Source organism: Cryptotermes secundus, unplaced genomic scaffold (genome assembly GCF_002891405.2).
Source record: "Cryptotermes secundus unplaced genomic scaffold, Csec_1.0 scaffold180, whole genome shotgun sequence".
In the NCBI taxonomy this organism is placed as follows: domain Eukaryota; kingdom Metazoa; phylum Arthropoda; class Insecta; order Blattodea; family Kalotermitidae; genus Cryptotermes; species Cryptotermes secundus.
The window spans coordinates 2,803,598-2,823,459 of record NW_019718619.1 but is presented as its reverse complement, the minus strand read 5'-3'; the positions used below and the strand labels follow the sequence as shown (position 1 = coordinate 2,823,459).

The 19,862-nt window shown below is 43.6% G+C and overlaps 1 protein-coding gene across 13 annotated transcripts in view; it reads left to right on the top strand.

Annotated features, from left to right (window-relative positions):
- LOC111861791 (homeotic protein antennapedia) overlaps positions 1-19,862 on the top strand; it is a 1,040,626-nt gene that overhangs the window by 590,056 nt on the left and 430,708 nt on the right. For 11 of the 13 annotated variants that reach the window (XR_002842328.2, XR_002842333.2, XR_002842326.2 and 8 more), the window contains one exon: positions 8,003-9,701. Coding sequence is in view for 6 of the 13 variants with exons in the window: in XM_033750526.1 (XP_033606417.1) it covers positions 8,819-9,701 (883 nt within the window). In the remaining 7 variants the exon portion in view is untranslated. Of the gene's footprint in view, positions 1-335; positions 436-3,981; positions 4,087-8,002; positions 9,702-19,862 lie in introns of those variants that run through there. The other 2 variants (XM_023846671.2, XM_023846681.2) reach the window with 2 other exon arrangements.

The following is a 19,862-nucleotide window of genomic DNA, read 5'->3' as shown; positions in this document are numbered from 1 at the left end:
TAGCTTTATACGCTTAACTTTGTTGGACTGGAAATGGCTAAAGTAGTTAGTGATAGCTCAGCAGATCAGAAGTTGGAGGTGATTGAGTGACCTTGATTGGCCAAAAGATATTCCTCCCGACCTACAGCTTATCCGAACTAATACTGCGTACAATAGACAATAAGTAGTTCCCGCCCACGTCTCTCTGCTCCGTATTTACGTTGACATAGCCACCTGTTACTGCAGTCTTGCAACAGCAAATTGAAACCGAGTCGAGTGGCGCATGTGTTTTGCACCCAGTAAGTCGGGCGTGTTTCAGGGACCGAGTGTCTTACAGTGTTTTCGCAACTTCCTCAGTCCCTTCATGCTAATTTTTATCGGAAGACGAGCTTCATAAGAGAAGCTATATCCACGTTGTATCCTGTGCAGACCTCGGGACAGCTGTCACAAAAACTGGTAAGAAGAGTTCTGGACTATTGTGGCGAAGCGGTACAGGGGAACATCAGCGTAATATACTGTATAGTGAGAATTTTGCAGTTTAAATAATATAAACCTGACTAATTGATCTCTTAATTTTAGTTTCGATCAGATTCAATAATTGAGCTAACAAAATTTCTTTGTAATCTAATGTCATTATCTTCTAAATGATTGACGAGGCAATTCATGAAAGCTGTATCTACTGAACACACTCTCGGGATCTGTGGGTGGAGTATACATTTGCACTGCAACCCACGGTGAGACTTGAACGTCTTGTGGACGTACAACTCCAATCTTCTTTAACATTCTACGTCAGATTGTAGTTAGGGGTTGGCGTCACGATCTGGACACCAGACCGAGAATAGATCCATCGATAATGATTAGGTAGAAGCTGGGTGATCTCCAAATTGGTCCGGACGCCGTGGCGAAGAAATAGACTCCACTTCCTCCTACAATCGAACCCAGACTCCGCGGTGGTTCAACCCGTAGCCAAGTAAATATACCGATTGAGCTACCAGAGCTCCTCTTCTCTGGACTGTCGCCAAAATACCACTGGTAGGATGTTCATTCACGATGAACCGAAAGCGATTTTGGAGGAAACGTCCATGGTCTACAATTAGGGACTGGCCCGGAATTCGAAGAAGGCCCTTTCGAATGCGAGATCGATAATGTAATTGCCAAGTATTGCAAGTAGATCGCATCACGTGCTAACGAATTTGCACGACTGAATAAGAAAATAATTTTAACGCAAGGACTTCTCTAATTATATAGGGAGTCGTGGATCGGCCCGACTTGACGGGAAGCTCGTCCGACTCTGCTACCTCATTGCTCGCTAGCAAGAAATTTCGCTGTCCACTATATGCGAATCGTTATACGCTGTGAGTATTCAGAACAGCGCCACCGTGACGCGATATATGCATTGTGAATCGGTCCAACTTCGCTGAAGGAGCGCCTGTTTCTCAGCCTCGGTGGACACTCAAAGATATCTCCGTGTACTAGCAAAGTCCAGTCTGTGGATTGAGTTTCCAGAATAGTTATACATTGTGAATCGGCCAGCCTTTCCTTTTGAAATACAATTATATTAACTGCTGTGCTAAGATGGTGGGCAGTGACCTCTGCTGGTTGACCGGGTGAGCTGCGCAGTTGCTGTTAGATCCTGGTTCCGGCAGTTCCTCCTCGCCAACGATATTGTGGCATTTAGGCCTGTTGCTAGGCAAAGACCGTGGAAGAAGCAGCTATGCAACAACTGTTACTGAGTAACGGCGTCGCAGTGAAGCATATTTGCACGGCAACAATTGGAAACAGCAGCAGAGGAACGGCGTTTTCTGCGGCGTCCGTGCCAAGTTGTTAAAAGCAGGACAAGTCTAGACAGTGAGTTAGTCAGTCGAGAGTTGCTGTAGCTGAGACCGGGAGTAGTTCGGGAACCCAGAAGAAGGGGAACTTCCACCGTTGGGAAACCGCTACCGAGCAACAGCTAGTGAAGACGTGAATGAGGACACTACTCTGTGTGTGTTATTGATTTTTAAAGTGTAGTCACGAGTTGTGTGCAGAAACCTGCTCACGTTGGTTCCTCACTCGCGGATTTTTCTACCCTGAAGATGGAGGCGATAAGTTCTCCCGAAGCGTCGGTTCATACAAGATCTACACGGCGCCAAATCTCAGAAGACGACATTTTTCATAGTTACCGCCGTGAAAACCTCAAATCTTACATGACATGTGTAGACTGGAAGAAGTTTAACCAGGTTTTGAAGAAACGTATTAATCCCATCTTCAGTATCGCACAGTAAGTCAAACAAGCAGCAAGCCTTGTAAACATGATACCAAATTAAGCCACATCTCATCCCAGAAGATGCTCACAGTCACTGCCGTGAGAACCTCAAATTCCACCGCCATAATAGTTCCATACAGTGATGATCTGCAAACCTTAACGCCCAACGATAAAAGCAAAGTCGTTCCTATGCTTAATTAATTAAACACAATACCATGAAGTCGTTATGTGGAATGGAGTAGAGGTATAACTCCACCAATTTTGACCTTGGCACCAGCTGCAGGTGAGCGTTCAGCGTCACGTCTCTGCCGGTTTATCCCGCGATATACGTTTGGTAGAAAGCTGGGTAGGCCGGTCTCTTGCGCCCAACTGAGATAGAATTGGCTTTACCGCATTCTTGCGTCTGAGCATCCACTGTATACACACAGACAAGAGTCGTGTAAAAATGTACCAGCATTAAGATGTACTTCTCGAAAAAATCTCTACTTTTACTTTAAAATTCATTCTCAGCAATTTTAAAATTAAGTTTCTGAAACCATCAGAAAATAATAATAATAAAAAAAATTAAGCTCTCGCTGTACCAGGCCATGAAGGCCCATAGGGTTGTGAGACGTTGAGGCTCCCGCATTATCTAGACAATCGGCTCAGAGATGGCGGTAAGGTTGTCAGCCTTACGCGCCGGCCGCGCTTCACTCCCCAGGAAAATTATTTAATTCATTACTGGTACTAATTTCTGTTAGAGGCTGAGTAAACCCCAAGGCCTAGTGCGGCTGGAAGGGTTAGGTCAACTGAAAAAAATCCAATGCCCTCATCGGGACTTGAACCCGCGACCTTCCGGCTTCTAGCCGGAAGTTCAACCAACTACGCTACCGCGTACCCCCCACCATCAGACAATAATATTTGATAATTCAACAATTCCATTTCGTATTCATATCCCTTTTTGTGTGTGTGTGTGGCTGTTGTGTCCTTTGTTGCACCTTGGCCACCTTTACATCTTATTTATCTTTTATATAGTCAGCAGGGCTCCTTAGACGGGGGATCAGCCTGTGGTAAGGCTCCTACCTGCACAAAGTACCGCGCAAACAAAGATTAAAAGCAAAAAGATATCCATGCCTCGAGTGGGATAAGAACCCACGATCCCAGTGTTTGAGCGAGCGAAGGTAGTTCATACCTTAGGAAACGCAGCCACTCTGATCGGCATTGATATCCTTACACGATAATATTAGTGACATAAAAGCAACTGGAGACATCGATAAATATCGAAAAATCGGGATAACCCCGAGAACACTTTCCAGCTTTGATCTCCGAATCTGCATTTGAAGCTGTAACACGGTTGAACTGCTTCAGTTCTGTGACTGTCGTAGTAAGAAGCTTAAAATCTGAAAAGAAATCATAGGAATAATCGACTTTTGTAGAAAATATTGACTTCTAAGTGGCAGTGTTAAAGTTCTAGTTGTAATTTCTTGCTATGCCTTTCGTACGCCTATACTTCCACAGGGGCCCTCCTTCTCCTTTTGACATTCGACTTTATCTCGTGTCACCCCTCCCCCCTCATGCTGTGTGCAGATTCTCGGATGATATCCACGTTCCTTAAGCATTCCGCCTCCCCCCAGCCCCCTCCCGACGTCTGTTACCATGTGACAAGCCTAAACACAGCATCATCAACTATTAGAATGACATGGTGTGACTGAACCACGTGTGTAGGAGTTCACATCTTGTTGTCTGTCAGTTCTGTCAGTCTCCTTGGTCGTGGAACATGTCAAACAGTGAAGGCTTTTTAGTTCGTTAAGTGAACTCATGATAGCACAGATTGGCTATTTCGATGCGTTTCTGACTTTGTTATTGTGTTCATGTCACAAAAGGTAGGATACAAGTTCCAGTGACTTATTCTGGTTCAGTGAATGATGTTTCATTCCAGAATGTAAATTTAGAAGTGTTTGTTTTCATTAGCTTTGAGATAGAGTGACTGTCATCATTCTTTGTATCGCATTTAACTTCTTGTAAAACATCCACTTAGAATACTAAGAAGGAGATAGGAAAATAACATCGAGATGAAATTATATACATTTTGTACATTATCCATTAGTTTTTTATTATTATTTAAAAACAACATTCGGAAACTGGAATCTTGTCTCTGACTAGCTATATTGCCATCATCAAACACTTTTAGGTCTTTTTAATATTTAGGTGGTGTGGGAAGGGAGATGGTGAAGGTGGCACTTGGATGGAAGTAGCTTGGGGTCATGTTCAGCGGCAGGTGTTTATATTTGCAGTGTTAAACCTTGAATCACAATGCTAGCTATATATTGCATGATCATTTAGTGATATGTCTCGGACTATCCTCTCTTGATAATATCTGCCAGTTCAGTATTTATACACATACACTCACGGTGCAGTGCAGGCCCGAACTATTGTATCTACTTGCCAGTTAATTTTTGGTGATATATTTAACGACACTTGTTCTTTTGCACCGATTTCGCGACGTATAATTTAAGTTTAATGGCGGATAATAAACTTGGAAAGGCTTAGGAGGAAACGATCACGGTATATATTAAGTTACTGTGCCATCAGGTTTCTGAAGGAATTAGGAAAACCTGTTAGAATCCTCAGTTAGGATGTCCAGTGTGAAGATCGAGAATTGACCTCTGGACGTCCCGAACGCCTACGTCAGTGCTGCCTCATAGCACTAAACAATTGTAGTTATTTTATTCCTTTTCCCATAGTATTAACACTCCCACTTTTCTTTTACGTCATTCTTTTCACTTAAGATTATTTTCATAAGCAAATATGATGAAGGTGCCTATATTTACTGTTGGCTAGCCTTGCTCTTATGTTTTCCTACAAAACTTGTAGCCATGTCTGAAAAGAACTGATGCAGTAGACACATGTTAACAAGTTCAAACCCGACTAGATCTCGTGTACTCGTAAAAGTGTTTTTCTGCACTTCGCAAATATTCTACAAGTTGTATTTGCTCATGGATTGTTTAGCGACTACGAGGTTCCGTATACACTGCGTAAATTATGATGACAGGATAATTGACATGAAGGACGTGTATGCTCCCACGTGCATAAAGCTAATGTACACGATTCAGGTGTATTAAAACAACAACCAGTAACAAGATACGTGATATTCGGGAAGAAATTTCTGCACGAGGTCGTCTATGGCTTCGTGTAAAACTAAAGGCCACGACTACGCCGTTAAAAGTCTTGATTTATTGTACTTTAATTATTTGCGTGTTGCCTTTGAGTAGCCTACGCGTCAAGAATATTTTATTTACTTAACGACACTTTCGCTTGCTAATTGTGTATAAGTCGAATGATAGGGTCGTTAATGAATTATGAATATATTAAATGGTCTGGTAAAAAAGATTCATGGCCTAATTTCAGCTACTGTGTCTGAAGAGGCTCAGCAGACCACTCAAGATAACTTCTCTCGGGGCCGAGATTGGAACCCCGGGCACCTTGAATACAAAGCGGTTTTGCCAACTGCAAATTTTGTTGCGACGTATAGGAGATATATAATTGATTATGTGGTGCAGTAAATTAAGACATAATTTGGGGTTATTACGCACCAACTGTAAGTTATTATCTCCACGGTATGTGACTGGAGTCACTTTTAAGACTTTTCTTTTCTGGAAATGGAAACAGCTTCCGTAGTGACGTGAAGCACACTGCAAAAATATTACAATATTTTACAAATTTGTTATACAACTCAAAGTAAGAGGCGATCTTTTGAAGAGCTATCAAGGGGGAGAAGGTAGTTGTCGACACCATAGAAAAGGGGTGGTGGGAGTCCTTTGTGCCTCACGTTAGGGAGGAGGGTTGCCTAGAAGTTTTTGTGTTTTGAGATTTCTAGACACGAGTTTTTTTTTCCAGAAGGGAGGGATACTGAACATTTTCGAGTGAATTGTAATAATCATATTGACAGATTCATACTATGGCGGGACTGCAAGCTTGCGTCCGTGCAACATGGCACTAAGTGTCTGAGCTTGTGACGTCGCTACTCACTATGTAATTGATTGGGTTACATCATTATTCTGAAGCGCCCTTAGAATATTTACCGTGCCGCGCCGAACGCGTGTCACTGAATGACAGCATGACATATTATGTGGTCTTGCATGTATTCAAGTTATGATTTTCTTGCCTCGGATTCCGTAAACCATTGACTGCCTAGACGTGGATTTAGATGTACTTATATTGTATTACAGCTGTATCCGAAGGCACGATAGTGTTACCATATTGCGTGGTAAAATAGTTCAGTCTCCCTTGATTTTTTTATTGCTAGTGGGGTGAGACTAAATCCCTTGTACTGCAGCCACTTCTGGCCTATTGTACCAGCCCCAGATAATAGGTGAGGGTGATTGTGGAGAATTGGTGGAATGAAGATTGACAGGGGAAACCGAAGTACTTGGAGAAAACCTGCCCCAGCGTCACTTTGCCCACCACAAATCCCACTTGACCAGACCAGGGATCTAACCCGGGCCGCCGCGGTGGGAAGCCAGCGACTAACCGCTTGAGCTGTGGCGCGGCCTCCTCAGTCTCCCTTACTAATTATTATGGAAATATATAGGCCTATTTTTAAATACCTTTCAGTGTCCAAAGTCTATAGAAAAATTTGTCCCTGTCATTAACCTATTTCAATAATCTTTTGATTTATTTTCGTAGCGACACTTGCAGTATTTAACATTATTTGATGTGGAATGTTTGGATGATTAGTAAACAAGGTAAAGGTAAATTTGCCCTGTGCTTAATTAATTAAGCATTATTCCATGAAGACATATGGTGGAGTGGAGGTATAGCTCTCCCATCAATGAATGAATGTATGAGGGGTAGGTCTTCTTGGCCGTTGCACCACGACCTACAGTGGTCTATTGTGCTTAATAGCTCTCCCATACTTGACGTCGGTACTAAGTGGAAGTGAGTGGTCAGCTTCATGATCCTGACGCTTTACCCCTGGGGAATGAGCCCCCGGTACTCACTGGATAACAGGCTGGGTGTGACGCTGTGGAGAAGAGAAACATCTAGCAGTGCCGGGAATTGAACTGGGCGTCCTGTCCCTAGCTCGTCGCTATACCAACTGATCTATCCAGAATCATGGTTATTAAATAAGTGGAACTTAAAGGATTTGGGTGGAAACGGTCGTGACCGGAGTTAAGATACAATCTTGCCATTAGCCTGAAGGGAATGAGAACAGGCGTAAAACACGTAATCAGGATACTCGGTGTACTGGCTGAGATTTGAACCAGGGATATTCAGTGTACAAAGAAGGAATGCTTCTTATGAAGACTTAGAGCTGGTGACCCATTTATTAAATTGAAATAACAGCAGTACTCCGGGTAAGAATAATGTTTTTCTCTGGTGTCATATCTCCCTGTCTGTTCAATGGACGAGGGAACTGGAACTTAAACCCATGAATTCTTAGTTTCTACCGGACATGGTACATTTTTGTTCTGATGTGACAGAGCTATAGAGGTGCTGTAATAGCCGTGGTTGTGGGACCTAATGCCTAGCCATACATAATGTGTCACACACACCTTTCATGTCCGTTTTATGTTTGGAAAAGAGATTTTCTCTATTGAAGCGCATATTGACACGTTTATTTACCGAAACCTGTGAGAGAAAAGTATGACTTTTAACAATTCTTTTAACATAACTCGATTTGTTATAACCCCCGAAAGTACACCAATGATATTTCACGTATTTTTATGCTGTTACCCAATTATTGTTGAACTGTATAGAAGCATATAATGTAATTGTTACATTGTATTGTGTTCTCAGGGGCGGATGCAAGGAGCATTTCTATTGGTGGTGGATTCGCCCAGCAGTATCTGCATCAGCAACTTCCAGAGGGAAAGTGTTGGGACGTGGTCAACAGATCGAATTCCTCCTCCAACTACTGTGTGGTCGTCACCAGGACAACAACCTCGACAACGACCGGAAATTACGTCTAGCAGTGATCGTAAGGGGTGGCAGGCGGTACTCTTCAACATTTGTTCCCCCTTTTTTGCATCTTTGCTGTTACAGTGGAGAGCCTCAGATTAGCTTAAGACGGGACAGTTTTAGTAGACCCAACTGCAAGAGAAAAAAGAAATACAATTTTGAAAGAAAATACTTCTATCGCCCATGTGACCTGTAAGGGTCTCTCTTACATTGTTGCGACATTATTTATTTTAAATCTTACTACTAAGATACAAGGCCCTTTCGAGGGTGGCTGTAAGTGTCAGTTGTTTTAACTTACTTCGTCTGATATATTTTTACTATTTTGGTTACAACGACTAAAACACTAAGTGTTCTACCAGAGTAGTGTTACTTTTGAAGAAGAAATATTAAGGAGTGTGAAGGGGGGTCCAGAAGTGCTGTTATCAAGGGTGAAAACAGGTGTGTGAATAGGAATGAAAAGTGGTAAATAGAGTGATTTTGTGCGGAGAGTGAAGGGGGTATTTTATGCGTTTCAGTGGTTCCACGTTTCCTTATTTTCGGGGAAGGGGTTGTGTGTGTCTTTGTGTTCGCTTTTCGACACGTCCTCCCTTAAGTTATAAAGGTGAGGCAAGCAGTGAATAAAGGTGGCGGTGGGGTGTGGTGGTGGAAGACGTCATGAGTTCCTACTTTGCTAACTCATACATCCCGGACCTGCGTAATGGTGGCGTGGTTTCTGCGGAGCATCCCCATCAGCACCAACATTATGGGGCGGCGGTGGTGGCGCAGGGTGGCGGGCCAGGTGGTGCCGTCACCTCAGATCCCAGTTCCTGTGCGGGTGGTGACCACACTGTTGTCGGTCTCAGACAAGGTATCCCTCCCCACCATTATGGGGGCCCTCCTGCCGCCGGCCAGCCGCCTCAGGGTATGCCTTACCCCAGATTCCCACCTTACGATCGTATGGATATTAGGAACGCGGCATATTATGGGACCCAGCAGCAAGGCAACGGGGGTCTCATGGCGGATGGTAACGGTGCCAGCGGTGGGGGCGGCTATAGGGCAAATTCACCAAGTAACGGAGGGATGGGACATATGGGAGGAGGTGGGCCCCCAAATGGACATCAAACACCAGTGGTCTTTACAAGCTGTAAGCTTCAAGCAGCCACAGTTGGGGGTCCTGGTGCCCTTGGTTCCGGAAGTCCACCTTTAGAAGGCCCACCGCAGGCAACGCTCAACAATCACAGTCATCAAAACCATCACCACTCACAACAGCAACATGCGAATCACCAGCAGGGACCTCCACACCATATGCAAGCGAATCACCAACACCAGCATCCTCACCACAATCACCAGGCGGCGCAGAATCACCTCTTGTACAACAACGTGAGTCAGCAGCAATGCGAGCAGGGTCCGCCCCATCACCAGCAAGTGGTGGCACCCCACCAGCAGTCGCAACAGCCCCCGCAGCAAACGGGCCCTCAGCAGCCTCCACAGCAACCACCCAGCAACACCGCGTCCACCCTGCCCAGCCCGCTCTATCCCTGGATGAGAAGTCAGTTCGGTAAGTGACCTGCCTTCCTCCACCTCCTGTATGTTGGCAAGACTCGAACTGTTCCAAGTGCGCATGAAGTTTCCGTTTCCGGTTCATTAGAAGGGATTCCTGTAGGTGGCCATTATTTATTTTCTAAGATCACTCGTAATACATCAAAACTCTCTGACCACGGACTGCCCCCAGCTCATATTCACCTTCGTGTTTTCCAAACAATACTTTATAAAAGTATTTGGAAGATATGAGATCTCCTTAATGAGCTCCACGGATCGAGAGTTCTTCCGCCAAACCTGAGACCTGTCAGCTGGTTAAGTAAAGGCCGATCTTTTATGTAAAACGGGTTTGTTGCAATACTAAAATAAATCGCATATATTAGAGAATCAGCCGGGAAGAGCCAACTAGGCGTGGCGTTCCAGTATGGGGTGAACAGAGGGCTAACAAGACACAAAGAAAATCATTATGAAATATTAGGTAGGGCTTCAGGCTTTGGATAATTTCAGATTGTATTTATGTTCCTAATTATTAAATATTTTGGTGTCAGTAAAATATCATAATTGTCACATTGTTTTTAGAGTGAATATTTAACCTTGCTTCGAATCATTGAGTTGGTATATCTAGCATGACTTCACCCACTGGAGCGTTATGTTGGATATCGCAACATTCTGACTCACATAACACTCCGAAGCCAAAAAGCGCAGATTAATGATGTACATTTCTAGACCAGACCAAATCATGCCTTTTTTTTTCCAATTTTGTCTGAACACTATCATCAAGTGTGTAAGAATAAAGAGCGGTTAGTAATATGTGCACACAACTACGTTATAAATTCCTTTAATGCTTATAGAGTTTACAAAAATTGTTCGAAATGTGGTTCTCCATATTCACTGCTGAACTCGTAATGCCGCCATATTGTTCTTCGAAATGATTCATAGGTTTAAATCTGAACGTTCCCGTTAATAGGAAAGAGTGGACATTCGGGTCACACAAAAGGTGGAAAATTCATTGAGTGACTGTACGACTGCTGGCTTGACGGACTCCTGTTCGTGGAATGAGTTACTTACATCTGGTTGAATATAATGGAAGTTGTAGGACTGTATAATTGATAACTGAAGAGCAAATCACAGATCTCCGTTATGTCGTATTATACAGTTTCGATGTAAATGGTTTGGGGAGAAGTAACTTCTCAGTCCTTGAAGTCGACCTGTTTCCTTTCTTCAAGTGAAATACAGGGTGTCCCAGGAGGAATGTGCCAAACTTCGGGAGGGTGTTCCTTATGTTAAAGTATGCCGATATAACCCAAAACACCTATGTCCAAAGTTGAACGGTTACGGAGATAATGGCCAGAGAAGTGTCAAACTTTGACCGGGGTTACACACTTGTTGATTACAAAATAGATATTAAAACTGGCAGGAATATGTGGATTCTGTAATGTTAATAATGTACGTAACATCAAACTAACTTGTGAGTGACGGAAAGCCATAAAATTGAAGTACAAAATACTCGCTCGCCATGTCATAATTGTCCTTAGGTTTCCAAGCAGTATACATAACACATGACTGGCGTGCGATGACGTAATATGGCTGCGCTATGAGCCGACCACATAACTCTTATTATACCTACATTCACGGATAATCTCTTTTGGAATTTCGTTTCCATTATCTCATGTGGATTATTATGGGACCACGTATGCACATTTCGTAAATTATTTACACCGTCCAGGGTAAAAGACGCCTCATCACTACACATGACACATGAATGGCAAGCGCTGGTGTAACATGACTGACTGCATATTCTGCTATAAGCCAACTACATAAGTATTAAAATACAGTACCTGCTTTATAGTAATTGTTCAAAGTGTCCTCCGCCAGCTGCAATGCAGTTTTCGGCACGCATCATGAGGGATTGGGTAGCAGAAGCAATGTTGCCTGAATGGTGACGTATGTGCTCTGCCGCTGCAAAAATACGATTCCGCAGTGCTTCTCGGGAATCGACCTTAGTTTCGTAGACTAAGGTCTTCATGTGGCCCCAGAGGTAATAATCTAGAGGCGTAAGATCTGGCGACCTCGGTGGCCATGCAATGGGACCACCACGACCTATCCAGCGGTTAGGGAAGGATTCATCTAAGTAGTGTCTCACGTGCTGAGTATAATGTGGAGGAGCCCCATCATGTTGGAAGTACATTTTCCTCCTTATCGTTAACGGGATGTCTTCCAACAAACATGGTAACTCATTCCTTAGGAAGGCTCCATACGTGTTTCCAGTTAAATTGTTGTGAAACACAAAAGGTCCGATCAACCTGTTCCCAAGCACACCACACCATACATTCACAGAAAATCTCTTTTGGAATTTCGTTTCCATTATCTCATGTGGATTATTATGGGACCACGTATGAATATTTCGTAAATTATTTACACCGTCCCGGGTAAACGACGCCTCATCACTGAATAAAATGACGCTTAACAGTTCGGGATGAGCTTTTATCCAGTGGCAGAAATCCATACGCTGAGCATGGTCGCCTGGTTCCAGATGTTGTACCCTTTGATCATGGTAAGGATACAGGTCTTCGTCATGTAAAGTTCGCCACACCTGCATACGTGATACGCCGATGCGAGAGGCCATTCTACGAGTGGAGAGACGCGGACTTCTATCAATCATGCGAAGAATGTTCTCTCGTGTGTTTCTCATTTGTACATCCTCCCTTTCCGACTGCACAGAAACACTCGGAAGAGAACCAGTCTCACGCAATGTCTGGTGAATTCGCGTAAATACACTTCGAGATGGAATCCTTCGATCGGGAAAACGCCTTTGGTACTCTTCAACAGCAGCACGTGCATTGCCACCGCAAAATCCATACACAAAATGCATATCACAATACTCGACGTGTGAAAACACAAAAGGCATTTCAGCAACTCATCACACAACTAATTTACCACCCATTCACGACCCCGCCGCAACGTAATATGTAGGCAGCGCATGAGCTTACGCTAGTGTGACTCGCGGCACTCAAGGACAAACAGATAAGGGTCTCAGCTGACAGGTACGTATAGTGCGTGGACCTGCAAGAAGACCACACTTTTCTCGGGCCATTATCTCCGTAACCGTTCAACTTTGGACATAGGTGTTTGGGTTATATCGGCATACTTTAACATAAGGAACACCCTCCCGAAGTTTGGCACATTCCTCCTGGGACACTCTGTATATGAGAAATTTACTCTTGACGTTTCGTCATATTCTGTGTAATAATGTAAGAAGGCATATATCCTATATCCGCAGTTTATATACAACAGCCATATCCAGGCCTGACATACTGTCACAATATTTTTTTTTCCTGACACTACAGCCCCAGTGGGCCTAGGTCAACCTCCATGAACTTCTAAGTTCACTTCGGTTTTTCTAGATCTTACACATTCGGTAGGACTCCTTGGGCGGGTGATCAGCTCGTCACAAGGCCTCTACCTGTACACAAACACAGGAAAACGCGAACACACACAAACTAAACATCCATGCCCCGAGTGGGATTCGAACCCACGATCCCAGTTTCCAAGCGAGCGAATATATTACATGCCTTAGACCGCTCGGCTACCGTGACCGGCACTGTCACAATATAAACCCCATAATTCCTTACGTTTCTTATACTATTCGGAAGAAATTTTGGCCAGTTTACGGTCGGTCAAAATTTATGTGAAATATTTTTAACTTGTAGTTATTTCCAGGAATTTGATAGACCCCTTTATCCACTTTTTTAGTTACATAGATTCGAACACCGGAACCGCATTTATCATGTAACTGCGCTTTCTGTTTCCACTAACGCAGTATACGGAATTCGAACCCCGATGTCAACATTTGTGGTAAGCAGCGCTCGTGCTCAACACGATTAATAAGAACTGATTCAGCAAGTAATATTACGGGCAACAGTAACATACAGGCAGACAGGAGCAATGAAATATCTAGTTTTATTGTGCGCTGTTTTTTAGAACCGAAAGGGGAGGTTTATTTCTCCCTGCGTATCGGTAACAACAACTGGAGCACTGTATGGGTAACCACAGCACGATTGTATTGGCTGGCCCAAATCCAACGTACATCAGAGAATGCTCTGACCTACCATATACCTACAATTGTTCGGTGTTTCATTCATTGAGTCGTGGTTTATCTGACTTTCTTTGGTGTCCTTACGTTGTGTAAGCGCCGAGAGGTGGCATGGTTTGTAAACTGGGAATGGTGGGCTGATCACAGCGGCCTCGCAGTCTAAAGCACGAAATGTCTTCTCCCACTCAAACATTGAAATCCTTGGTTCGAATTCCACTCGAGGCATGGATGCCTGCATTTCGTCTCTGTTTCTGTTATTCTATGTAGACAGCGGCCTTTCGTTGGGCTGATCTCCCATCCATGGAGTCCTACCGACTCTCTGTAACAATAATAATACTGTATTCATTTACAAATGAGAACAGAATAGAGAGCCTTATCCGTCAAAGTAGGAGGGAGATGCGGAGGAGGAAGAAGAAGAAGACGGTAATGACGGTGAATAAGGAAAAGATGACGACGAACATCGAGATAATGATTAAGAAAAAAATAATAATAATAAAATAGTGAATAATGAGAAGGTGATGATGATGATGATGATGATGATGATGACGACTAGGAAGACGGTGAATAATGAAAACACGATAAATAAGATGAATAATATGAATAATATGAAGAAAAAGAAGAAAGGATGTAGAATGAAGCAGTATTGCCTTATTCAAGGTACTGTCTCGGTATTTAAGTGGTGGAACTGAGGAAAAATTAAAAAATCTTCAGGCACGATAACTGACCCATGAACCCGGGACCTCTAGAATGACGAGAAATACAAAGCATTCTATCTTTCCACTCCATATTTTACAGTGAGTTAACCGCCCATCGCGTCAGCTTATCATTAGGAAAGAATTTCCTGGATATATTTTTGTTTCCTGGTCATTCTCTCAGTGAATTTGTCGGGAGTGTATGAAATGAAATTCATGCATCTCACGGCGCAGCTGTGAAGATTACTGTCTCCTGGAACATGACACCGTGTAGTTCGGCAGATATTTGCAATCAGTTTAGAGGAAATTGCTAACTCCATTTCCTGAGGAGAAGAATGCTAACTCCATTTCCTGAGGAGAAGAATACTGTTCATCAAGCTAATCCGGCAACTGAATGATAGTATTTCAGGAAAGCTGATTCAACATCACGAGCTGTTGCTCGGGCATTATCCAGATATTAGAATTTCATTGATTTGCCTCCTTAACTGAGTCACATTTTCGGTTCTCTAAGTCACTATTAAATTCACAGTACATTAGATCTACCTATCTTGTTATCTATCTTGTGGAGCTCGGCCGCTTTTTCAGTTTCTTTATATATACACAGTCGGTAGGACTCCTTGGACGGGGGATTAGCCCGTCGCAAGGCCGCTACTTACACACAGAATAAAAGCACAGAGACATCCATGCTTCGAGTTGGATTCGAACCCACGATCCTAGTATTCTAGCAGGCCAAACACGGTTCGTGTCTTAGACAGCGCGACCACTGTGAGCGGCGGATAAAGCTGTACATAAAGTAAAATGTTCCTATCCTTGATTAATTAAGCACTGAGTCATTAAGACCTAAGGAGGAGTGGAAGTACAGCTCTGCTGTTGATGACTTCGGCACTTGAGTGAAGTGAGTGGTCAGCTTAACGCCCCGGCCGCTTTACCCTCCGGGTACCAATTAAGTAGGAGACAGGGTGGCTCCCAGAGCCGGTCTGGAGGCTGTGGAGTAGAGAAAAATCTCGAACCCTGGCCATTCAGACCGCAGTCCGTCGCTGTACTGTCTGAGCTATCTCCTATAATGACACTTTACTACACATGCCACATTTAAGTAATGGGTTTGTATTGTGATGCAGGAACTCATACTGAACCTCCTTTGTGTATAACACAGTTCTTGGAGGGCTATATGAAGAGCAGGCGCACATGGTTTGCAGCGTAACGCAGCCACTAGTGCTCTGCGGCTTACAGTAGCTTCCTAGGCATATCTCCGATGCTTCAGCTGCCTCTGCATTCTTTTTTTGCGGCCAGTAGGGAATTATTCAATTAAACCGTAACATACGATAAATTGGCGTTGCAGATGCTGGTCTAGTACCAGCAGTGTTAACCCTTTCCTTGATGGTTTCTGTTAGCCGGGATAGGTCAGTCAGCATAACCACTTTTCACTGCCAGCAGGACTGATTAATCAGCTTCTGATGGGACAGATTATTTTTTTCTTCACCGTTGAATCTGCTCTCAATCTGCCTCCAATTCAGGAATTCTTTTCTCGTGGGTGAAGCGGCCGGGAAGTGAAATTAACCACCCACCTCTATCTAGTGCGTGGCACACGGTAGCGTAGTTGGTTGAGGCATTAAGCTACAAGCGCGCAGATCGCGGGTTCGATTCCCGATGAGGTCATGGCACTTTTTTCAATTGACGTAGCGTAGTCGGTATAGCGACTGGCTACGAGCTGGACGACGGAGGGGTCGAGCTCGAGTCCCGGTAGAGTCAATAATTTTCTCTTCTCCACGTCGTCCAGACCGACTCTGTGGACCACCCAAATTCATATCCAAGGGGTACCGTGGGTGTTTACCCTGGGTGAAGTGGCAGGAGAGTGAAGCTGACCACACGCCTCAATCTAGCGCCGAGGTCAAGAAAATATGGATCTATACTTCCACTCCCTCATACGCCTTCATGATGTAGTGCTTAATTAGTTAAGCACAGGAACAGCTTTACCTTTGTCTCATCTAATCCTTCCAGCCACACTATGGCGCTGGGGTTGACTCAGCCTCTAACAGAAATGAGTTCCATGAATCTTCCTGGGGTAAACGGCAAGACTGACAACCTCATCGCCATCTGTGAACCGATTGTCTAAAGATGCGACAGCCTCGACTTCTCACATACCTACGGGCCTGTTACATGGATACCTTTACCTTCTTTTAGCTAGTACCGAAGTTAAAAATGGGTGAAGCAATATTTTAACTTCTCCCATGCGTTTTCTTGGCGTGGTGCATATTTAAGCACAGTTGCCCGTTTCTTTAGCTTTATTATAACTTCTTTATGAAGAGATTTTCTGCTACTGTACGCTACTGTGCGTATGTTTACTCCTGCTTACCTTTAGCTTGCTCTCCTTTAGCAGTTGAGACATGCAGGTTGCCGTCTTCTAGGATGCTACGAGACGAAATACACGTCCTCACATTCCAGAAGACAGTAAACTTTGTAGTCGCTGCCACGACAACCTAAAACCTCACGTATCCTTAATTGTTGAGAGCTGTCGGAATGCAGCCCTTTCTAATCTCTCATACACTAGATACATGCAGACCAGAAAGCCCAAGTAGTTTCGTGTGAAACAGGTCTAGGACAGTAGACGTTTATTCCTATTAAAATTTTCGTGGCTTTCCTATTTTTCTTTATTGCTAATGAGGTTGGACTACGTCCCTAGCACTGCGACCACTTCTGGCCTATTGTACCAGCCCCAGATGGCAGGTGAGGGTGATTGTGGAGAAATTGGTGGAATGAAGATTGGCAGGGGAAACCGAAGTACTCGGAAAGAACCTGCCCCAGCGCCACTTCGTCCACCACAAATCCCACTTGACCAGACCCGGGGTAGCCAGCAACTAACCGCTTGAGCTATGGCGCGGCCTCCGTGCTTTTCCTAAGTCTCGCCAGGAAAACTGGAACAATCCATTTCATTTTTCGCTGCCACACTGGCGTTTGACACATGGAATTGGAGAAAGCATTGTTAATTAATCCAAGAATTGTCGATCATTCGGACTCCAATTAACGACTTTAGCGTTCCCGCGATTGGAACGAATTTGAAAGAATTCGACCCATATCCCTGAGCAAATAATTGTCAGCCACAAGAAGCAGTAACCTCATATTACATTAGTCAAGTTGCTTCTGACTTCATTGCTGTTCAAGGGCTGGTTTTCAACAAGTGGGGTGTGGCCCCCAGGGAGTCATGAAATAGTTCAGCGATAATCGCGTAAATGTTCTTTTACAAAATATAAATTTGCAAGAGTTCAAGGAAATTTGTAAATTCGGTATGCGCATGGCTTCATTTAGCCGCACTATGGGCCTGGGTTCGACTTAGCCTCTAACAAAAATGAGTAACAGGAATTTTCTGGGGGGTAAAGGACGGCAGGCTCGTAAGACTGACAACGGTACCACCATCTATGAGCCAGTTGTCTAGAAAATGTGGTAACCTCGACCTCTCGCAACCCTATGGCCCCTTACGGCATGTTTTTTTTAATTCGTTTAGTGGGGGGTGGAGTCCAACTGGGTCCAGTCGGCACGGCGGCCATTGAATGGCCTATTGTAGCCTGCCGCGGGTGATTATGATGATGGAGAATTTGGTAGAATGACGATTGGCAGGGGAAACCGAAATACTTGGAGAAAACTCGCCCCAGCGCCACTTTGTCCACCACAAATCCCACTTGATCAAACCCGGAATCGAACCCGGGCCACCGCGGTGGGAAGCCAGCGACTAACCGTTTGAGCGGTCTTTCTCACGACCTGTTACATGGGTAACTTTATAATTTTTACCCTTTTCGGTTGCAAAATGCTCTTCATTCAAAAATAGGTTTCAGCTGAATCAGCGGAAGACTACGAACACCACGTCATGAAGACTGTGCAGTAACCTGCACATCCCTCTTTCGTTTGCCCCTTTTAACCTCCTTCCTCCTCTGTTATGAATATCAGTGCAAAGCCTGATAGACCCTCGTCTACCTTTGGAACCGATAACTCAGTCTCTAGTCCCACATTACGTCAGTCTCTGGATTCTCGTCTCGGACTGACGGATTTGTTTTCAGATCATTTTGGATTTATGGTCCACGAAGTGGCAGTGGACTGGGGGTTTTCTTAGAGTATTTCGATGTTCTCCTGCCAGGTATAATTCTACCAATATTTCATTCTCTCATTTATTATCAGAGATTGGTCAAATAAGACCATTTTCAGCCGAATGCTAAGTCTCAACACACGCCATGAATTAAAAAATGCACATCCCTTATCGAAATGCATGTAAAAATAGTTTTTAGAACAAAGGCATTTTCTGTCATCAGTGTACTCTGTGACTGGTGATGCTGGGTGGGGTTGCAAAGGGGGGGGGATCACAGGGGCGGAGTTGTTTCAATCGTAAATCTTCGATGCAGTATTTTTTAACCAGCCAATATGATTGAATCAGAAAATACGAGGTTTTGAAAGCGCATAGCCGTTCTGTAATCTTCTCATACTATAGGTTATCTCATAATCCATATTAATAAATTGATTGATGTTCCTCTTTCACATTCAGTATGGTGCTGTCAGCACTTGTAATGTATTGCTGTTCATTTCTGAAATCCATTCCATGCTGTGGGACTCTTTAAACATTTGTTCAACTGGTGATGCCTGATGACTGCTTTGTAATACGTTTCAGCTTACACTTTTAATTTTTTATTCTGTAATCGTATATTTTAAACCTTGGCTTGTTACGTTGACCCTTTTAACTATAACTCATCTGTTCCTAGGTAGGCCACGGACAACGAGTTTCACAAGGTTGGATGGAGGATTCAGTAATATGAGAAAGCACAAGCGGTTTCTGAAAGTAGTTTCTGGCGTCTTTATATCCGGAACTTGTAACACACTCACTTTTATTAGTCATAATTGCCGAAGAAATTACTTCATCCAAACCTTCAACACGGTTTGCCTGGAGACAGAAGAACTTTCAAAGTACGCATTCCGTTGTGCGTCTTAACGTACTTTCAAATGGGACGGCCAACACAAGGATAATTGTTATTGTTTTGTTGTTTGAAAGTACTTTGGCAATATATGTCGGTTAATAGATTCCATACAAACTATCTGATTTCATCATTACAGAATGCTACCTTCACTAAGAGAAACCATCTTGTAGGAGAAGAAATTCAGCATTAATTCGCATGCCAGTAGTCCTGCATTATTAACTGGATTGCTGTGGCGTAGACATAAGCATACACAAATTCGTTCTTTCAAAATCACATTTTTAACCCTTTCATGACTGAATTTTTTTAACGTGAATTCAGTGAAGACGTCACAGGAAATTCATTACGTCAAGGCTACAAATATCTTAAATTTGGGTCACGCTTTTGGAGACACATGCCTCATAAATTAGCCATCTATATGTTTCACTATGATTCATAGAATT